General features: G+C 51.0%; 8 protein-coding genes across 8 annotated transcripts; 5 read left to right on the top strand and 3 right to left on the bottom strand.

Annotated features, from left to right (window-relative positions):
• Positions 1-853: 853 nt before the first annotated feature.
• On the top strand, positions 854-3,655 carry BO87DRAFT_296949 (DnaJ domain protein; the record flags this gene model as incomplete). Its single annotated transcript, XM_025619008.1, has 3 exons — positions 854-2,042; positions 2,168-2,249; positions 2,305-3,655. 3 exons carry the CDS (start codon positions 854-856, stop codon positions 3,653-3,655), a joined length of 2,622 nt encoding a protein of 873 aa, XP_025484974.1.
• Positions 3,656-4,400: 745 nt separating this feature from the next.
• On the bottom strand, positions 4,401-5,547 carry BO87DRAFT_323135 (elongation of very long chain fatty acids protein; the record flags this gene model as incomplete). The annotated part of the gene is made up of 2 exons (XM_025620017.1): positions 4,401-4,736; positions 4,831-5,547. The coding sequence occupies 2 exons, from the start codon at positions 5,545-5,547 to the stop codon at positions 4,401-4,403; spliced, it is 1,053 nt and encodes a 350-aa protein (XP_025484973.1).
• Positions 5,548-6,697: 1,150 nt separating this feature from the next.
• Positions 6,698-8,802, top strand: adB (adenylosuccinate synthase ADE12). Its single transcript, XM_025622089.1, has 4 exons — positions 6,698-7,132; positions 7,244-7,312; positions 7,365-7,816; positions 7,890-8,802. The coding sequence occupies exons 1-4, from the start codon at positions 7,090-7,092 to the stop codon at positions 8,598-8,600; spliced, it is 1,275 nt and encodes a 424-aa protein (XP_025484972.1). The 5' UTR covers positions 6,698-7,089; the 3' UTR covers positions 8,601-8,802.
• Positions 8,803-9,048: 246 nt separating this feature from the next.
• BO87DRAFT_371685 (CybS family protein) lies at positions 9,049-10,402 on the top strand. The gene is made up of 5 exons (XM_025622088.1): positions 9,049-9,458; positions 9,534-9,551; positions 9,707-9,773; positions 9,865-9,984; positions 10,069-10,402. The coding sequence occupies exons 1-5, from the start codon at positions 9,326-9,328 to the stop codon at positions 10,232-10,234; spliced, it is 504 nt and encodes a 167-aa protein (XP_025484971.1). The 5' UTR covers positions 9,049-9,325; the 3' UTR covers positions 10,235-10,402.
• A 92-nt stretch (positions 10,403-10,494) lies between these two features.
• BO87DRAFT_454352 (nucleotide diphosphatase) lies at positions 10,495-11,515 on the bottom strand (the record flags this gene model as incomplete). The annotated part of the gene is made up of 1 exon (XM_025628552.1): positions 10,495-11,515. The coding sequence occupies exon 1, from the start codon at positions 11,362-11,364 to the stop codon at positions 10,495-10,497; it is 870 nt and encodes a 289-aa protein (XP_025484970.1). The 5' UTR covers positions 11,365-11,515.
• Positions 11,516-11,728: 213 nt separating this feature from the next.
• Positions 11,729-12,899, bottom strand: BO87DRAFT_371683 (uncharacterized protein). Its single transcript, XM_025622087.1, has one exon. The coding sequence runs from the start codon at positions 12,565-12,567 to the stop codon at positions 12,130-12,132; it is 438 nt and encodes a 145-aa protein (XP_025484969.1). The 5' UTR covers positions 12,568-12,899; the 3' UTR covers positions 11,729-12,129.
• A 97-nt stretch (positions 12,900-12,996) lies between these two features.
• On the top strand, positions 12,997-14,084 carry BO87DRAFT_323121 (uncharacterized protein; the record flags this gene model as incomplete). Its single annotated transcript, XM_025620016.1, has 2 exons — positions 12,997-13,356; positions 13,414-14,084. Exons 1-2 carry the CDS (start codon positions 13,236-13,238, stop codon positions 14,082-14,084), a joined length of 792 nt encoding a protein of 263 aa, XP_025484968.1. The 5' UTR covers positions 12,997-13,235.
• Positions 14,085-16,806: 2,722 nt separating this feature from the next.
• On the top strand, positions 16,807-19,134 carry BO87DRAFT_454349 (uncharacterized protein; the record flags this gene model as incomplete). Its single annotated transcript, XM_025628551.1, has 4 exons — positions 16,807-16,918; positions 17,121-17,201; positions 17,252-18,861; positions 18,916-19,134. The coding sequence occupies 4 exons, from the start codon at positions 16,807-16,809 to the stop codon at positions 19,057-19,059; spliced, it is 1,947 nt and encodes a 648-aa protein (XP_025484967.1). The 3' UTR covers positions 19,060-19,134.
• Positions 19,135-19,432: the final 298 nt, after the last annotated feature.

The following is a 19,432-nucleotide window of genomic DNA, read 5'->3' as shown; positions in this document are numbered from 1 at the left end:
TGGAGATGCTGTAAGACTTGCCAATCCAGATCGCAAGTGGGGAAAGCACCAACTGGCATTTGAAACTGGCGGGCCAATCGGCGGGGCGCTTGGGCCACGCGAACCTGAGAAAAGTGGAAGCAAAGCATCCCATCCATCCATCTGTCTGCATCTCTCTTTCTTGAGGCTGCCAGCTCTTTTTGTTTCCTCACCGGTCTTGCCTTGTCTTGTCGTCTCTCTTTTATTTCCCCTCCCTTCTTCTTTTGTTCTCTTTCTCTCTCTTTCTCTTCTTCCTTTCCTTGTGGGATCAACTAGATTTTGGGAAAGACTGTGAAAGCGGGATCATGTGGTATTGCGCAGCCTATTAAGAAGGGGAAAAACTAAGCTGGATTTCGAGTGGAGCTCTCCATAATCAAAACACTCTTCTCACCCGGCAACGCTTCCAGTATTAGTTTGACGTTGCAACACAGGTGATTTTTCCCCCCATTTGCTTCAATTTTATTCCCTCCTGTCTGCTGCAAATTGTTTAAGCTTATTCCCCATGCTAACCAACCAGGAAATGCCAGCGAAACGGTGAAACCCTCGCTCCTTGTTGTACTCCCCGCAACCCTTCGGTTTCCGGCTCCGATCGTTCGCTCGATCCTTGCGGGCACCTCGATTTTTCTCCTGCTCTTCTCACCATTGGACGTTGATTCTGCTTCTCTGCCGGTCTGCTCTTCTTCGCCACGCCTGTTCCTTTCCCTTCTTCCCAGTCCGACCTGCAGTGCCGTTCCTTCCTCGTGATAGGTCATGTGTACAACACGATTGAACCTTGGCGCGACGATAGTGGTACACTCTCATTTCAAGTGATTCGGGAACCCGTCACTCTCTCAAAATGGTCAAGGCGGACGTGCGGAGGGATTACTACGCCGACCTGGGTCTGACCCCGAGCGCGGAAACAGAGGAGATCAAAAGACAGTTTCGCAAGCTAGCGCTCAAATACCATCCGGATAGAAACCCCGGGAAAGAGTTGGAGTTCATCTCCAAGTTCCAGGCGATCCAGGCAGCCAATGAGATTCTCAGTGACCCTCAGCAACGACTGAAATATGACACGGATCGCTTGCGCGCCGGTTACGGCAAGCTCTACGGCCCTCCCAAAGCCAATACCGCTCGAAAGGCACCTCCGAATCCCTACGCATCCCCATATACTCCGAAACCTCAGCCTCCGAAGACCCGTCCCCAGTCTTTTCAACATAGTCCATCTGCTGGCGCTCAACGCTATGCTAGCTACGCGCGAGCGGCCCCGAAACAGGCATGGGAGAAGAGGCCAGATGAAGGGCAAACACGAGCCGACGCCTACAGAGGGTTCCAGGAGATGAAGGGCAATGCTATGCCGGGTGGCTGGTCTTCTTTTGACCCCCGCACCGGTTATGCTGGCACTCCACCTAGGCCTAACGGGCAGTCTCCGAGGCCTAAATCTGCCTACGAGTACTTCAAGAAATCCCCCAAACCGACGAGTCCCGAGCCGACTCGGACGCAGTCCGCAAAGAAGAAGCAAGGATTCGCCCCGCGCGCTGCTGGTGGCGATGAGCCCATGGCCGCCAATACCTCTGCGTATACGAGCGTTCCCCGGGCTGAGCGCTCGCAAACTCCAAATTCGTTTTACGCTCCGGCTCCCTCACCCACGGCTAGGAAATCGGCAGCAGCCGCGCAACATCGGGCAGAGAACACAAGTACCCCAGACATTGAACGAGTGAGAAGCAGATATGCCACCGCTGGCGGAGAGCGCACATTTTTCTCGAGTGCCGAGCTTGGACGCTCTGCTAGCATGCGCGATTCGACGGCGAGTCCTCAACCCCGTCCCAGGACCAACCCACCTAGCCCCACTCCTCCGGAGAGTGGCAGACACCGGAGCGCTAGTCCCAAGTTGAAGAAAGATAACCGGAATTATACATCTACAAGCTCGAGTGATTCGGAGGATGATGACTTCTTGGCGCGCAAGCCCAAGGCGGTCCCTAAAAGCCGGCTTCGTGCCCATAAGAAGTTCAGCGACTTCCACACTGAGAAGAGTCGTAAGACAACTGGTAAGCGATATCATCATGAAGAATTAGTCTACCGCCCGCGGTTAAAAACCTTAAAAGAGTAGCTGGGCAGCCGAGTTGGTGACTGAGGATAGAATCTAGTTGCTAACGAAGACCTTTTTCTTAAGGCCTTGACTCTGAGAAACCCAGTCCACCCAAAAATGTATTCGATACATCTGCATTCTTTGGCGACGGGAGTCCCCTAAAAGCGTATGTTGAACTATACCCATCAATAGGTCATAAGTTAACTGGTTTACGTGTATAGCTCCGGCGCCTCTAATGCGGACGCACATACCCCGAACAGGAGTTTCAAGAGCAGCAGCCATGAGCAGCTTCGTCAGCCGTTCTTTGCCCGGAGTTGGGAAGGCACAGACTTCTTTGGTGCGGCGCAGTCGGACAAGGAGTCGCAAGATTCACGCGCACGCGGTCGAAGTGCAAACCGAGATATCTTAGGTCAAACAGCGGGCTCTACGGGTGCCTCAAACCCCAAATCGCCGCGCTCAGAGTCCGCGACTTCCCAACAACCCACGCCTTTCGCCCAGGCGAAGTTCTCTGCCGATGCATGGATCGAGGAGCTGCGAAAGGCGAACATCTCGTGGGCCGTTCCGACCGCTGACAACGCCAAGCAAGCACAGCCAACTGCCTCACAGCGCCAGAAGAGTCCCCGGAAGCAAACCAGGCCTGGTGCTAAACCCCGGCCCACTGCCCAAGCCAGTGTGACTACTGAAGCTGAAGAAGCCGAGTCCACCATCAATGGAGAGACTACTCAAGAGCCAGCCAAGACCGATACTGCTGATGTAGAAGCTATGGACGTCGACGATGTTCCGCCTGTCAACACCACCGCACCAGCTGCAGAGCCAGAGAAGACCAAGGAAGACGAGGTCAAGGAAGATCAGCCCAAGGAAGACCCAGCGAAGGCAATGCCCCCACCGAAGATGAGGCCAACCTCCAGGAAAGGAAAGGTCCATCACACGAAGTCATTTGACTTTTCCAACCTCACCAGCACGATGCCCTTCACACCGACCAGCAATGGCGGCATTGACGACCTGCAAGACATCCAAGCCAACCTTCCATTCGAGTCCCGCCCCAACGTCCCGAGGACAACAATGCGCGATGTCCGAGCTCGCCAATTAGTCTGTCCGAACCCACCAAAGCGACCAACCGCACCAGAACTAGTCCCCATCAGCGCAGGGTCCCAGCAACTCGGTCTCCCTCGAGCAGCATGGGAGCGCTACGCCGCAGAAATGAACACATACATGCGCGAATGGACCACCTTCAACCGCCGTATCCTGCGCCACTTCAACGCGCGCCAAGAAGCCATCGAGACAGGAATGGCTCCGAACTGGATTAGCGCCGTTGGAGACTCCGCGCGTCTCAAAGTAGACGCCCCGGACCAGGACGACGAAGACGACACCAAAAAGGCTGATGGCAATGAAAGCGACGATAGCATGGTAGCCGGCAGCGGCAAAGCCGGATTCAGCGCCTACTTGCGCGGTCTGGATGAAGATGCCAAAGTCATGAAGCATTGGGAAGTCGCGAGGGAAATGCACCGAGAGTGTATACTCAAGCTGGGGGAGATGCGCGAGTGGATTTTAAATGGGGGGAAGTTGGTATAGGTATAGAGGGGTATGAGCATGGGCATGACTATAGCTCAACAGAGGCGTTTTAGAGACGGCCGAGTACTATTACTACTATTGATTGCATTGGGTATGGGCGTTGGCGTTATATTGCTTACTTACTACTTACTACTGTGGCATTTGAAAGACGGGAACACATACATGTATCATAGTCTATCGTGGTCATGAATTCGTTTGTTATTGGATAGAGAGTATAATAACGAGTTGTCATCTCATCCCTCCCCGTCTCTTCACGCCTCGAAATTCTACATACAGTCTTCCACATAGTTAGTAGTAGGTCGTAGTATCCTACCCCACTATATCAATTGTACCATCTACTGTCTTCATATATCATGTGCCGAAGTCTGAGAGTGTTGAACCTACTACCTACTAAGGAACTGTAACGATATCTCACAATTACAATTACTTGTCTATCATGTAGGGGCAGGGCTGGTATGGAGGGGCTATATAGATGAATTCATTCTCAGTACTGCTACTAACTACTACTACTACTACTACTACTACTACTACTACTACTACTACTAATAATAAAATGTAGTAAAAAAAAAGCGCAGAAAAACTAACCGTGATGTGGTTTCCTCATCTATACTCAGATACTAGACACGCGAAGACTCCATACTGCAATTCGCGCACTCAAGAGATTTGGGAATACTGAGCTACTACTACAAAACCGGCATGATCATATGCTCTTCGCAATAAATAGTTCACTCTCTAACCCGTCTTTTCATTCCATCTTCCCCTTCCCAGCAGACAAATACGAACGGATAAATAGCCGAACAAACATATAGATCAGAGGCCCAAGATACAAGCCCCCCAACAGCAGCGCGCCCAAATGATCTGGTTTATGGAGACAGGGGAGCACAGTGTGCTGCATATCAGCGCGGAGATCATCATCCCCGCCAACTGAGATGCGCGCATGCGGTGCATCATACGAAACGAACAGATAGCTCAAACCCAGGGTATACCCAACGGTAAACTGGGCAATCTGTACAGCCGTCAATGTCCGCTTCAGGCGGATGGGGATTGCTATTTTCATTGTCCGGAGAGCATAGTATAGGTACTGCACGATTACCGGGTCCTCCCTGGTTAGCACTATCCGTAGGGATATAACGTATACAGCAGCAGCAGCAGTACTAAAGAGCTTATGGACTGACCATTAATGCATGAACACCGCTATTCAGCAGTGCAGCCACCAAGCAGTGAGGTGACGTCGAACGCATGAGCGCCCATGAACTGACCATGACTCCGGAATGGTGGTATGTTTGTAAGAAGGTGCTTTCTTTCCCCTTCAGGATCAGAATCATCGTGTCCGTTACCTCGTAAAACTTGGACATGTACATGGCCCAGCAGAAATATCCCACGCCTTTCTGCCATAAGCCATCACCATTCTCAGTATCCCATACAGCAGCAGTGACGTCTGGCACGCTGGTATGAAGAGTGGGCCTTCCTTCAATGTGACATAACGTCGCGGCCACATGCACAGAATATGATTCTTGCTTTAGGGACGGTAGGTGTGTGTAGACTGTTGAGAGCAATCCGCAAGATACCCATGCAGAGAATATCGAGAGACTAATGTTATGGAAAAGCACGAGGTAGTGAAAGAAGCGAGTCTGACTCAGTCGCCATGGCTTGTTTCGTCTTTTGCGATTGATGGAGTTGAGATAAATGATGATTAGGACATATGAGCTCGCAAAGATGATTGGGAATGCGATATGTAGAGGACAGTCATACACCTCGGCAGATATGTTGAATGGCCTACTCCATGATCGTTCTGCATCTGCTGGACGGAAAATTGGGGTGTGATGAATGGATAGGAATTGGATAAGATTAGCTGGTGGTAGAGAAAAGTGCAGAGATAGAGAGTTGTTCATTCTGAGTTGTGGAAAGACTCGAGGGAAGGCTGCAGTACCTTCCTCTTCGAGTTGGACCATCTGGGACATGGCTCCTTCTTTAATATGCTTTAATAGTAGACAAGGGAAAGACGGAACATTCTTTGCCATTTAGGTTAGTCGTATGAATGCTGCTGTCAACGCTTGGAATCATCACGGCATGGTGTACGAACAATCAGCAGCAGCAATAATTCCGGATAACCTGTTGATTATATCCATGATTTGGCTTTATTTTTGTATTCTAATAGTATTTCTCTTCTTGTTAATTACCGCACAGTATAAATCCTGACTTTTTTTTTTCGCTATTGTGAAATCAGTGACGATAGGATAGTAGCAATGTAGCGTTCCTCGGGTGCTACTTTTACTGTGTACATCCCTGGCCAACCTCATGCCCGTGTAACCCCTTGCATCCCCACTATCTACTGTGATGTGTAAATGTAAACATTCGGAAGTCTCACCAAAAAATGCCTGTGAAAGTCTTCGAGTAGCATGTTCTAGTGCCGGGGGTCTGCATAAGGTAATGTCCTCCTGTCTTTAACATTCCGGAATGGATGTCTTCGCCATGCCCGTTCATATGTCCTCCTTGTACCGTCCAACATCATAGCACTATACTTACTTAGCCAACTCATATCAATTGCTATTGTACAGATCTTGTATCAAACCGTCCCTAGTGTCTCTCCTCTCTGGAGGTGAGGGTCTCTAGCCGAAGTAGGCAATAATCACTCACCTCTGCCGAGATCACCTGACTCAAAATGCCTCCAAATAGCCTAGCTTAGGGGTACGTAGGGCACTAATCTTCAATAGGCAACGATGTATTGTGCCGTCCAATACCGCATCCGACCGAACCCCGCCGCGGGGAACGAGCACCGGTACCGGCAATACGGAGACCCTAAGAAAGGAGTCATGGGGAGGAAGCGGGAAACACCGAAAAGGCCCGCCCAACAACCGGATTTGAGGGTAACGGTATGGTAAGCAAGTAAGTAAAAGGAATGGATTAGTAGCAGGAATCACTCATGGCTATCGTTTAGTTACTCTGTATAGTAAACTGTGGCTCTGCCTCTCTTGTCTCACCGAGTTCGTCCCGGCCCCCGCCGCTGGCTGAACTTGACTGTCCGCCCGCCCATATATCATTCTTTGCCTCCGCAGCCAGTTCCCCTCCGCTGGTTCTTTTTTCGGCTTTTGGATTTTGACGGTCGCGAGGTTTTTCTACGGAACCTACGTTGCTGCTCCAGTCACTGCAGATTATCTTCCAAGATTTGTCTCAGTGTGCTTTAATTGATCTTTACTCTTCTATCTTATCCTCTCTTACTTCACTCTATTAGAGATTGTTGCTGCTGCTCTTTTGAGATCAGTGACTCATTTCATCCCGCATTCAGTGCCCCGCGTTGCCGTTCGATCTTGAGTGACTATTTTTTGTCTTCTTGCTTCGCACGCACACCACACACACATCTACCGCTGGGTAAATTCGCAATTGAGCTGCTTAATTGAGATATATTTCGTGGCTTTACATTCAATTCAATAATCATGGGTGTCACAATTGTTCTGGGTAGTCAGTGGGGTGATGAAGGTGGGTTGTCATCTTATTTACCCAGCAGTTCACAGGTCGATTTCAATCGATTGATTGATCGATTGATTGGAATAAAATAACTGGGGCATGGCTGATTTATTGCGATTACAGGAAAGGGAAAGATTACCGATATGCTTGCGCAGGAGGCTACGCTCTGCTGCCGTGCCGCTGGCGGCCACAGTAAGTCTTTCCTTCTCTCTCTTCGGAGAATATTGTTTAATGGAATGGATAGATGCCGGTCACACTATCGTCCACGGTGACAAGACCTACGACTTCCACATCCTTCCCTCCGGTCTCGTCTCCCCCGCCTGTGTCAACCTGATTGGCGCCGGTACCGTGGTGCACGTCCCTAGTTTCTTCAAGGAGTTGGCTTCTCTGGAGGACAAGGGTCTGGAGGGCGCTGGAAAGCGCATCTTCATCTCCGACCGTGCGCACGTTTGCTTGGACCTTCACTCCGTCGTAGACGGCCTGGAAGAGGCCAAGCTGGGCGGTCGCAAGGTCGGTACTACCGGCAAGGGTATCGGTCCCTGCTACAGTGACAAGGCCGCCCGTCGCGGTATCCGTGTTGGTGAGATTCTCGACGAGGCTCTCTTCGAGCGTAAGCTGCGCTCTTTGGACGCCGGCTACCGCGCTAGATTTGGTGAGCTGGAATACAACGTTGAGGAGGAACTTGCTCGTTTCAAGGTAGGATGACCTTTCCCTCGCCATGTATTGTTGGTCTCGGAAGCACCTTTCCAGGAGCATCTAACAAAACCAGGATTACCGTCAACGCTTGGGCCCTTACATCGTCGATCAATTGGCCTTCCTCCAGAAGTACAAGGACGCCCCCAACACCCTCGTTGAGGGCGCCAACGCTCTCATGCTGGACCTGGACCACGGCACTTACCCCTTCGTGACCTCCTCGTCCACCGGTCTGGGCGGTGCCGTCCAGGCCCTCTCTCTCAACCCCACCAGCATCAGCTCCATCATCGGTGTTGTCAAGGCCTACACCACCCGTGTCGGCTCGGGACCTTTCCCCAGTGAGCAGCTGAACGAGTTCGGCGACAAGCTGCAGGGCGTGGGTAAGGAGTTCGGTGTCACCACCGGCCGTAGACGTCGTTGCGGTTGGTTCGACATGGTCCTGTGCCGCTACTCCCACGCTATCAACCACTACACCGCTCTCAATCTGACCAAGCTGGACGTGCTCGATGACTTTGACGAAATCAAGGTCGGTGTCGCGTACATTCTGCCCGACGGCACCCGTACGGAGAACACGATGCCCGCCGATCCGGAAGTCCTGGAGAAGGTCCAGGTCGAGTATGTCACCCTCCCCGGCTGGAAGAGCAACACCATGGGTGTGAAGAAGTACGAGGACCTGCCTGCCAATGCTCGCGCGTATATCGAGTACATTGAGCGCGGGTTGGGCGGTGTTCCCGTCAAGTGGATCGGTACTGGTCCGGCTCGTGACCACATGATCTGCCGCGAGTAAAAGTGGTTGCTAGATACCGTTCATGACAAAAGGTTTGTGTTTTCTTCTTCATTGTGTTTGTTTATAATATCCAAAGACCCGGTGCAATCGGGATGGCTTCGTATGCAATGTGTATATGGATGATGTGATAACTGGCTCATTAGAGGTAGACGATGGTTGGGTATAGAGTACAGTTCGGAATTTACTTGTTATCTTCAAAGATGTAGCTGCTTTATAGTTAATAGTTGTTTTCGATGATGCAGGTACCACGGGTCCAGCATCTGCCATCCATATCATCTCTCCTTGCGTGTGACTGTCGGCAATCGGGTACGGGAGTAATGCCTTAGGCATGAACCCCATGAGTTTCCTATCGAATCGTCCAGCACAACGAGACCTTAGACAACAAATCCAAGTAGAGAAAGTAATTCCCACAGCATCAAAGATCATAATTCGGTCGTAAGCCCTACACATCCCCTTCGCACTGCCATACTGTGGTAGAATGATGATAGATACCTTTGCCGGCACATCGGCCATTTTCGGCTGGGCGGAGCACCCTCCACCAATCAGAGGCACGACAATATGATGACCGTATTCCCGATCGGACTCCCGAGGTTCCATTCTCAACTTCAGTTCACCTTTGCATCTGTCACTTGCTGTGCTTGTGTCTATCTAGCGCTGAGCATCGCGGTCACCACACCTCCCACCTCCTCCACTCCACTCCCTACAGCAAAAGCACATCCTGCAAAATGGCCTCCATCGCGCGCCAGTCTTCTCCCCTCCTCCGGTCGGCGTTCCGCGCTCCCTTCGCGACTAAGAATGTCGCGCAGGTCGTGGCTTTCCATGCTTCCGCTAAGAAACAGATCTTGCCTCCTTTGCCTCGTGAGTTTCTTGATATATGAATTGGATGGGAATGGATACTTGGGAAGGGTTATGCTAATGAGTTGGTGGTTGCAGAGACTATTCAGGGAACGAGTACGTGATTTCTCCGGTTGCTCGGTTATTGGTTTTGTTTTTTGTCTACGGGAATTCGATATTCGGGATATCGATGTTGCTCGGCCAGCCATGATTGAACTTGAAGGGCCGATATGCATATAATGTTTGGAATATGCTCTGACAGCTCGACGCAGTGAACGACCCCGCTCCCATCCCCAAGTCTCACCCTACCGAGGGTAGCTACCACTGGACTTTTGAGAGGTGCGTTAACCCTCTATCTTGATATCCATCGGATATATATGGATGGGTCGAAGGATCGATAAACAGGGAATTGGAAAACTAACGATAATAGAATCGTCTCTGCCGGTCTCGTCCCTCTCTGCATTGCTCCCTTTGCTGCTGGTTCCATGAGCCCCGTCATGGACGCCGTCCTCTGCTCCGCTATCGTGGTTCACTCTCACATCGGTTTCCAGTACGTCTTTCCTCCCTCTCTTTGCCTTTATTAAGCCCCCCCGCGCGCGTGTGGAATCTAAGACTAGAGGCTAATAAATAACAGCGCCTCCATCACCGACTACTTCCCTACTCGCCGTGTCCCCAAGACCCACACCTTCATGATCTGGCTGCTCCGCGCGTTCACCCTCAGCACGGCTGTCGGTCTGTACGAGTTCGAGACGAACGACGTTGGTGTGACGGAGGCTCTCCGCCGGGTGTGGAACGCATAGACTCCTAGGGATGTGTGTTGTTTTGTGACATGGTTTTAGTTTTATTACTGCTTGTGGTTTGTTTTGGGCGTATGTGCCGCTCTCTGCCTCTGTGTACATGTTCTGATTCCTATATTTTGGCTCATCGAGCTATAAAAGATGTACTTTGAAATATACCTTTACTTTTTCTATCATCATCACTATATACATAGATACCCGTCCCCCTTCCATCAATCCCTCAAAACCAAACTACTACTCCACATTAAACTCATACTACTCAATTACTCCTCCCCCTCCCCCTCACCCTCCTCATCACTCCCCCCCTCCCCATCCAACAAATCCTCATCATCCGCCCTAACCACCACCTTCTCCATCAACCAAAGCGCCTTCTTCAACGGCAACCCCACCACATTATCAAACCCGCCCTCAATCCTCTCCACAAGAATACTCCCCAGCCCCTGAATCCCATACCCACCCGCCTTATCCGCGCCCTCTCTCGTCCTCACATACGCCAAAATAACCTCATCACTAACCCCCTGATCAAACCACACCTTCGTCTCCTCCAGACAACTCTCCAACGCATACCCGGGAACCCTCGCACTCGCCAACGGCGTCATAGCCACAAGCGCCGTATACACCTTATGTTCCCCCGCATCCCTCAACCCCTTCAACATCGCGATGTGATGCGCCTCGCTCCGCGGCTTCTCTAATATACTCCCCGTGGAAGTGTCCACGATGACGGTGTCCGCTGCTAGAATGAATGGGTCGCCTTTCGGCGAGTCGATTTCCTGCGCGTACACGGCTTGTGCCTTCTGCGTGGCGGTTTGGAGGACGTATTCGAAGGGGGGGAGCGTCTTGGGTAGGTCTTCGGGTGTGTTGGAGGGGATTATTTCCATGTTGGGGAGGGAGAGGAGAGAGAGGATTTGTCGGCGGCGAGGGGAGGATGAGGCGAGGATGAAGCGCTTTGAGCGTAGGTGGGTTAGGATTGGGAGGGAGAGCGGGGGTGGGCGTGGGAGGAGGGAGGCGCGTTTTTGGTGGTTCGGTTGGTTGGTGGTGCTGGTGGTGCTGGTGTTGCTGGTGGTGTAGGCTGGTGGGGGGTCGTCGGATTCGGGCTCCGTTTGGGAGAGGAGGGATTGTTTGCTGTCGGACATTTTGGAGATGTCCCCTTTTGGGTTGGGTGGGAGGTTGGTTGGTGGTGGGAAAGGTGTTTTGGGTGAGGTGTTGGGTAGTATAGTATGGGTCGTGATGGGGGTATGGTGGTGGTGTTGAATTTGATAGACGGGCGGTGAGACTCGGCAGTTGTGATAATGCAGATAGTAGATAGATACGAGATAGTGATACGAGTTGGGCGTGCATGTGATGGTGGTCCATGCTGCATGCTTGTTGCTCGGTTTGTAGTATGCTAAGTATTGGGATTAAGGTTAAGCTTAACGCTTCAGGAGAGTTGGTGTGGTACAGATTGTCTCCCTGCATATGGTTTCGATTACTGTCTACTCCATATGGAAAGCTGCATGACAGTAATTACCATTTCCAGTCTGGCTTCAACATGTAGTATCTGCTAAATAAATAACTGAACTCATAATGCCGCCAATGTATATATGCAGCAGTGCAACAATCTCAACAGTAACAATCAGGACCTTCTCATCCATATATACCAAATACAACGCCATCCCGCCTCAAGACCCTAGGCCGAGAAGCCTCCGTAGAGGCCAAAAAGAAATTACCACAACCATCGCCCATTGCAATTGCACAATATCACCACTACCAACCAACCGGTCAAGACCCAGCGCCGGACTTTTTCCTTTCCAAATATCATTTAAGAGTCGCGTGACGCATGTTGCATAGTCTCATCCACCTCAAAAGCAAGTCATAGTCATCATCATCAACAACAGCATGCCGCTCGGACCTCGGCAGCATCAGTTGCGAAACGAATCATCAATGCGCCCTCCGCGACGCTCAATCTCCGCAATCAATTCCTGTCGTTCCTGCAGCTGAAGCTGGATAAAGTCCACCGTCTTGCGAAGCACGATGCTCTCACTGCGACCCTGGCCCTCCAAGCCAGGCACCAGCTCGGTCAATCGATCGAAGCCCTCCCGGATCGCGGCGCGGCGTTTCTGCTCCGAAGCAATGTGGTTATTCTTCTTTTCCTGCTCGGTGAGCCGCGGCTTGTCCTTGTCTTGTGCGTTGGCCGCTGAAGAGGCCGAGGCGGGCTTGGAGGAGTTGCCGGTGGGTGTGGTGGATGGGGAACGGTCGTCGCGATCGTCGGAATGAGTGGTTGCGCCGCCGGGCAGGGGAGAGTAGGATGGTTCTGAAGAGCTGGAAGCCAGGGAGGCAGGAGGTCGTGCAGATGGCATCGTGGTTCTTCTGGGAGTATATAGGAGTGGACGAGAGAATGCGATTGTTGTCGTTCATACAGCGAGTATCATGTGCTTCTTGCTGGGGTGGGATTTTCATGTGACAACCAAACAGGGTAGTTCTGCGGGGAAGAGAAGAGCAGAGAAAACAGAGAAACAACAACAATACAGATATGAAAGTGAGAGACTGAGTGGGAGATAATGAACGAAGATTATGATGAGATATGTAAAGCGAAAGGAGACAAGACTAGAGTGTCATTGCAGACTCCAGCTCATTAGGGGGGAACGAACTTGCTGGGTTTCTGGACCAATGGAGCGGAGGTCCATTAATGGGAACCGCGATCGACTTGGAGCGGAGTGTACCATTAAAGGATCCAAGATTACCGCCAACTGGCCAGTCCCTGGATCGCGGCCTCACCCGCGTAACGTCATCGATCGTTCAGGTTGCTTCTAGATTCCTTCAGATACCTTCTTCTCCTGCACCTCCCCATTATATTGTCTCCATTCTGCCTCCACCAATTCTAGAGATACAATTAGGCCTAGAAGCCTACTCTGAGGTCGCGTCCTCTCGGTCTTCGTTCTTCCAATTGATCGACTCGATCTATGACTTCACACTAGCGCTGTTTCACTACTACTTAGATACCCCGATCGGAGATAAACGCCACAACATGACTAGTCACGAGCATCTCCGCGGCTCCTGTCAATGTGGGAGAAATCAATATCAGATCCGACTGCCCGACGACATAACTGACCATGCCCACGTTTACTTGGACACCGGCCGTGACAATCGTACGTCACACTCCGCCTAAGATATACTTACAATAATACTAACCACAAAATGGACAGGAAGATTGCACGCAGCTCCGCTGACAGCCTGGCTTCGAGTCCCTCTAACCTGGTACCAATCTCATACTCAATCCTACTTCCCCGATGAAACACACAGCACCATCCGTCGCATCTTCTCCCCGCACCATGCGCCACACACCCAGCGGGTCTTCTGCGGCTACTGCGGCACGCCACTCACATTCTGGAGCGAGGATCCGCGTGAAGAAGCGGACTACATGTCTGTGTCGATAGGAAGTTTGTTTGGCGATGGCCAGCGCATGTTAGAGGACTTGGAGCTGTTGCCTCCGGAATCGCCTCCCCATTCGTCTGATGAAGAGAGGGAAACAGAAGAGGAAGAAGTGGAGCCTGTGAAGGGAAAGGAAAAGGTTGTTGTTAGTCCGGCTACTGCGCAACAAGACACCCGCTCGTCAGATGTGGTCATCCCACCTGGGTCGGCGGTCTCACGGAGTTACAGACATGGCACACTGGGCGGGATCCCGTGGTTCGAAGAGATGGTGGAGGGCAGCCGACTGGGGAGGATGATGAAGACTAGGCGTGGCGTAGGGGTTAGTGATGATCAGTCTACGAGTTTCGAGTGGGAGATTAGCGAGTGGACGAGCGATAGTACGCAGGCGGCGGGGAAACGAAAGCGCGGTCATCATACTAATGTGGAGGATATCGAATCTACTTAGAGAGTTGGTGGTCGATGTCTAATCTGGAGTCCGGAGGCCACTCATTGTGTACTTAGTCATTGAAGACCCTCTCAAATAAGATCATATCATAAGTTGACTGTAAAGAGCAGAGACGTTATCTCAACTAATTCACGAAGCATGACAGTAGATGCATGTTCGTCCTGCACATCAAGATTAATGACACGGATCGCTGGTTCACTACATCAAACCTGACAGGTGAACAGCAATTACACTGACAAGCCCATTAACCAGTAGATAAATCCAAATCACACCCCAAATTATCTCTGTGCGAACCATTCCCCAGGCGCGCCTCCCGTCACTGCAAAGCTTCCTATTCGGGAATCGCCTCGCCTAAGTTGCCGTATCTTCACAAAAGTGAAGGACAAGTTTACCTACCTTGCACAACAAAAAACACTTGAGAATCCTCATCCTCTCTTTCTCGCCTCTTCTCAGAGCCATGGAGGGTGACTGGACAAGAGCCACAGTCACCCTCCATGTCTTTATTCCGTTGTTCGAGTATCAAAGCTTTTGTTAGGGCATGTTGTTCTGGTTCTCTTTGAACTGGACGGGAACAGCATATCTCTGTGCTGGTGACGCGTCTTCACGCAGGAATACAGACAAGGGAGCTTTGTGCGGAAGGATGTCTGCTGAGTAGGTCTTTGCTGGATAGCTTTAGCCCTTGTTCTGCCAAAATAGGATGATCACTAACCATGATAATAGGTTGGCTGCATATGCACTCATGTTGGGTTTTGAGATTCGATGCTTCTAAGTTGGACAGACAATATCCCCAGATCGATGTTGTCTCTAATAGCCCTAATGGAGAGACTTGTGTCCTAAGCCCAAGAGAGAATTTCAGGCCTGAGAAGGAGCAACCCCAGCGACGACAAGCACCTAATGTGTCTGCTTGGATTATGCCCCATGCATGGAGCCCTAAGGACTCAATGCATCAGACGGCAAGGGCCACGTATAGACCTCCATTGTCCAACCATGGTCTGGATATTGCCAGCACTGTGCCAATGGTTGCCATGCACCTTATATCCTCCAGCTTATGATAGCGCCCACGACGCAGAGGAGTGTGGAATCCGTGGAGTGACTGCTGCAAGAAGTGGCATACCAAAGCCGATTCATTCAAAGCCTAGTCAAAGCGCAACAAAGCAGACGCATCGAGACTTGGTACTACCGAACCCTGAGACGGAAGCTATCGTCAGTCAAACTCATCTTGTCTGGAAGTATTCTGAAAAGCAACAAGCTTGGCAGCCTATGACATAGAATGATCGGCCAGTCTTCGATGTCAAGATAAGGGATTGGCTTAGCTCTCGTGCAGGTTCCCTGCCATTGTGGCCCGGTCATTGGGAATGACGCCAAAGGCAAACAGATATCGAATTGGCTAACCTAGGACGTCCAGACATCTCCGTTTTGCAGAACGGATGCTGTCAAGTTCCGACTCCCATGGTTAGTCAAAGAAGTACTGTCCATGACCACTGAGTATATGAGTGGAAGCAAGTGCAGTCTGAGATCTCTCTACCTTGTGGGTCTTTCTGTCCTTGATAGCCTGCCAGGAGCATATACATGCAACCTGGTAGCCAGTCTGGGCCTAGTCGCCTGGTATCAGAGACCATTACGGCAGCACACCATACCCTCCCGGTGAATGCTGCGGACAGCCCTCTTGATGCTTGTTTCTTGCCGTCAATCTTACGCTCTCCCATCTTGTCTTTTTGCAGGGAGCACAGCTTTCGTTTGCTCCTTGACCAAACTGAGCAGGAGATGTCTTTTTGACTGATTCCCCTTGCCCGGCCAACACTCGCTTCTCCCACATTCTCTTCCGCTCCGTCTACTTTCGTTTCTCAGGCATCTTCAATAGCATCTTCTGCTTCGTCTTGCAGCTTCAGGCTTCTCTGTACTTGTTGAAAAGCGCGTTCATTTAGATCTCCTGTGTGCTTGCTTGCTTTGGATGATCAAGATTATCTAGCATCTAGTCTTCTCTTCTCATTTCTCGCGTCGTGTTCTGTTTCCTTGAGATTCTAACACACTAATTCCCTCACTACACTTGTTGTGTTCTATAGAACATGCTGAAGGTCGCGTCCATCCTCTGCTGTTCTTGCCTCCATCTGTCATCTACAACACATCTTGTCTACATCTTCTCTCAAGCAACAACACCGTCATAGTTGCTTCTTTCTTCTGTCCCTCTTGTTCTCATCTTCAAGCCAGCAGAGATACTCTCACTGAGACCCCCAGCTTTCTTCTACACAGACACAGAGTTACGTGTTCTGAGACTACATCCGTCTCTTGTATTTTTTTTCCTCTCTCAAGAACAACAGCAGCTTACTTGCTTTCCCCCCTCTCATCCGCGTATTCAAGACAGTCAGGATACTCTTGTCGAGGCCTTCAGCTTCCTCTTCTACGGACACAGAGTAACGTGTCTCATACTACATACTTCTCTCTGCATCTCTTCTGAAGAACACCAACATCATACGTGCTTGTTATTTCTTCCCCTCTCGTTCTGATTCCGAAGAACAGTTGCGATAACCTTGTTGAGGCCATCAGTTCTCTCTCCTACAGACACAGAGTTACGTGTTTTAAAACTACATCTCTCTCATATCGTCACATCCTTCGAGGGTCTTCTGCTACAGACACAGTAAAGTGTTTCGAACTACATATCTCTTCTCGTCTCACTTCCAATCTTCATCTGTGCCTGATACACTTAACATCTCATACCCCCACAATGTCTTCCAACACGAAGAACGTTTCTTCCAGATATCCCCTTGAGGAAGTGATCTCTCCTGCAGAGAACACCAGGGCCACGGGGCGTGAGGATAATCGTCGGGATATCAGAGGTAAGAATTGTCTTTGGATTTTGTGTTGTCAAAAGTTGGATATGGTGTCTTCTGTGGGAAGCACTTACGATGGGACATGGCGTCGGTGGTTGTGAGCCTGGTATATTCGTGCCTGAGCTTATGTTTCTTCGCATCAATGACCGAGCTGTCCTAGCACAAAGGTGTTTCACATTCATACTGCTCTGTGCTAATTACTTTCTAGGAGCCACACGGAGTGGTTACCCATACACCCGGGATATCAACCCGGCTCAGACGATCGCTTATCCATCGCCGTATAACCCTAGTAGGTACATGCTGTCGGATCGTGCAACACTCATGCTAACCCACAAAAAGATGATTCCACTTTCTGGCGGGACGCAGGGGTAAACAAATATACCGCCTTGCATTCCCACCCAGTCCACCCACTTCATATCCCCAGCAGATACACTCAGAAAGTTGGCGCAGGACTCGAGTCGTATTCGCCACAAGGGACGCGTGCAAGCTATGAGCCGCGTAGTGCTATCCCCACTGCTGTAGACAGGCGCCAGGCATTAGCCGAGGAACTTGCTGGAGATGCTCAGGTAGCAGAGGTGTCTTGCATGCCTCACTACCAACCTCTAATCGAAAGAGCTCGCAATACACCAGGCTGGGATGACGACCAGCGCGAAAACCGCACTCCTCTCACGCAGCGAGTAACTCGTCTGCCACATGGCCCAACTCTGAAAATCGCATCTGCGGCCGACGAGATCATTATGGGAACAGGCAAAAGTAACCCGAACTATGCCGTTACCCAATGGTCGGACCCCGCGAAACTTCGGTATGTTGACAGGCCAGTGTCAACCGAGCAAACAAGCAGCGAAGACGACGAATACTCTTCCGACTCCTCGCCAACCCCCCACCTCCCAATCACCAAAGATGTCGACCGACCCCCCATCCCCCCCAGAAATGCTACAAGAAGCGGGGTTGGGGGCCAGGCACGACACAACAAACCAAAGCCAGCGCCCGAAAACCAGACAGAGCTCTTTTCCGAAGATGCATGTGCGGGCGATGAGCCACCACTCACGCCACGCCAACAATACATCGAGAGACCGTCTTCTTCCGGCGCTGGTACACGCAACCAAACGACCACACTAATGAGAGCAGGAGACTTGACCATCACTTTGTCGGAGCCTGTAAGCCCTTTCCGTGCCCCTATATCTCGCAATACCTCAATGCCAGAGGTCACGGAGGGCGCCACAGCTCACGATAGGTTTCCACCACGATCAGTCTCTCGCCAGCCACTGCGAGGTCTTCCAGCCGAAATCGATAGCCACGGACCTCATACTACCTTCGATGAGATCATCCCGCCCGTCTCAAATGCAACTGCTCGGAAGGCCTTTAGCCTCCGTAGTATCTTGCAGAAGACTCGTGGCGCAGAGAAGAGTCGTGTGGGCCGAGCTACCAAATTGAACTCGCGAAGCAGCAGTAGCGGTGCCGGCAAGACGGCTTTCAAGAGCAGGAAGTTTGGGAAGAACGCACGCAACCCAACGACTTCGCTTGGGGCTATATCAACGCCGATGGTTGTGCCTACTCCCTCATTGTTGCAGCAACTTGGAAGGAACCACATCGACCTTAGCCCAAGCCAAGACACTCCTGCATATCTTCAGCAGGCAGTGTCGACACCGTTCAAGCCCGCCACTCCGGAATCACCGAACCGCCATGCTCCGCCAACATCGTTTGCCACGCACAGTATGAATGCCATGGCTGGGAATCACGAAACCCTGACCATGCCTCCACTTCCTCTGTCTCGCCCTACAGAACCTCGCAGACCAAAGAGCAACGCAACTAGTGATGCAGGAGTGCAGACCGAACCATCCGCCAACGGTTCGGCCTGGACCTGCGCACACTTCGATGCACTCAGTGATTCCGTCTGCAGAAAAGTCCGAGAAGCGAACACAAGTGCACAAAGAGACCAGTACCTTGAGGTAAGTCCTTCAACACTGTCCAGATCTTGTACAGATGACTGATAATGTAGATAGATGGCTCTTGAAGCTCAGAGACTGCTCGTCGGCTACCAGCGGTTGGGAGAGGTCGTTGAAGACACTTCTAAGTTCCTCAACCAGAAGATGATAGAAAGGAAGTCGATCGAGACCAAGCTTCGAGCTATGATGGAGGAGTCATAGGTTAGATTTTGCCTTCTGCTAATCAGTGTGTGAGCCAATTGAGCATAAGTGAAGGATATTTCCAGTCAGACTTACCAACAATATGTGGTTCTGTTCCTTCCCTTGTCCCTCTTTTCCTTATTCTGTTTCGTTGCCGCCCCACACCTTGCTGAGGCGGGCAGAGAAGAAAGAAGATCATGAAAGGGAAAGAATGGAACTATGTCAAAGATTTGACAACCCAACTGCTGTGGCCTTGGTATTCATTCGTAGCTTTCTCATGTCCTCTTAAGAACCTGATCCTAGTTCTGGTTCGTGTCCTCTCTACTACTGTTCATTATCCGAGCTCAGATAACATGACAGAAGTGGTGTTTGAACGAACGGTAATTCCACTGAA

Source organism: Aspergillus neoniger, assembly GCF_003184625.1.
Source record: "Aspergillus neoniger CBS 115656 unplaced genomic scaffold BO87scaffold_1, whole genome shotgun sequence".
In the NCBI taxonomy this organism is placed as follows: domain Eukaryota; kingdom Fungi; phylum Ascomycota; class Eurotiomycetes; order Eurotiales; family Aspergillaceae; genus Aspergillus; species Aspergillus neoniger.
Note: the sequence above shows the minus strand (reverse complement) of the source record. Positions and strands in the feature narration are given on the sequence as shown.

Excerpts from the sequence above, each read along its gene's own strand:
- adB (XM_025622089.1), top strand. The coding sequence starts at position 7,090 with ATGGGTGTCACAATTGTTCTGGGTAGTCAGTGGGGTGATGAAG. Across the intron at positions 7,133-7,243 it reads TAGTCAGTGGGGTGATGAAG|GAAAGGGAAAGATTACCGAT; the intron begins GTGGGTTGTCAT and ends TTGCGATTACAG. Across the intron at positions 7,817-7,889 it reads AGGAACTTGCTCGTTTCAAG|GATTACCGTCAACGCTTGGG; the intron begins GTAGGATGACCT and ends TAACAAAACCAG.
- BO87DRAFT_371685 (XM_025622088.1), top strand. The coding sequence starts at position 9,326 with ATGGCCTCCATCGCGCGCCAGTCTTCTCCCCTCCTCCGGTCGGCGTTC. Across the intron at positions 9,774-9,864 it reads TACCACTGGACTTTTGAGAG|AATCGTCTCTGCCGGTCTCG; the intron begins GTGCGTTAACCC and ends TAACGATAATAG. Across the intron at positions 9,985-10,068 it reads CACTCTCACATCGGTTTCCA|CGCCTCCATCACCGACTACT; the intron begins GTACGTCTTTCC and ends AATAAATAACAG.
- BO87DRAFT_371683 (XM_025622087.1), bottom strand. The coding sequence starts at position 12,567 with ATGCCATCTGCACGACCTCCTGCCTCCCTGGCTTCCAGCTCTTCAGAA.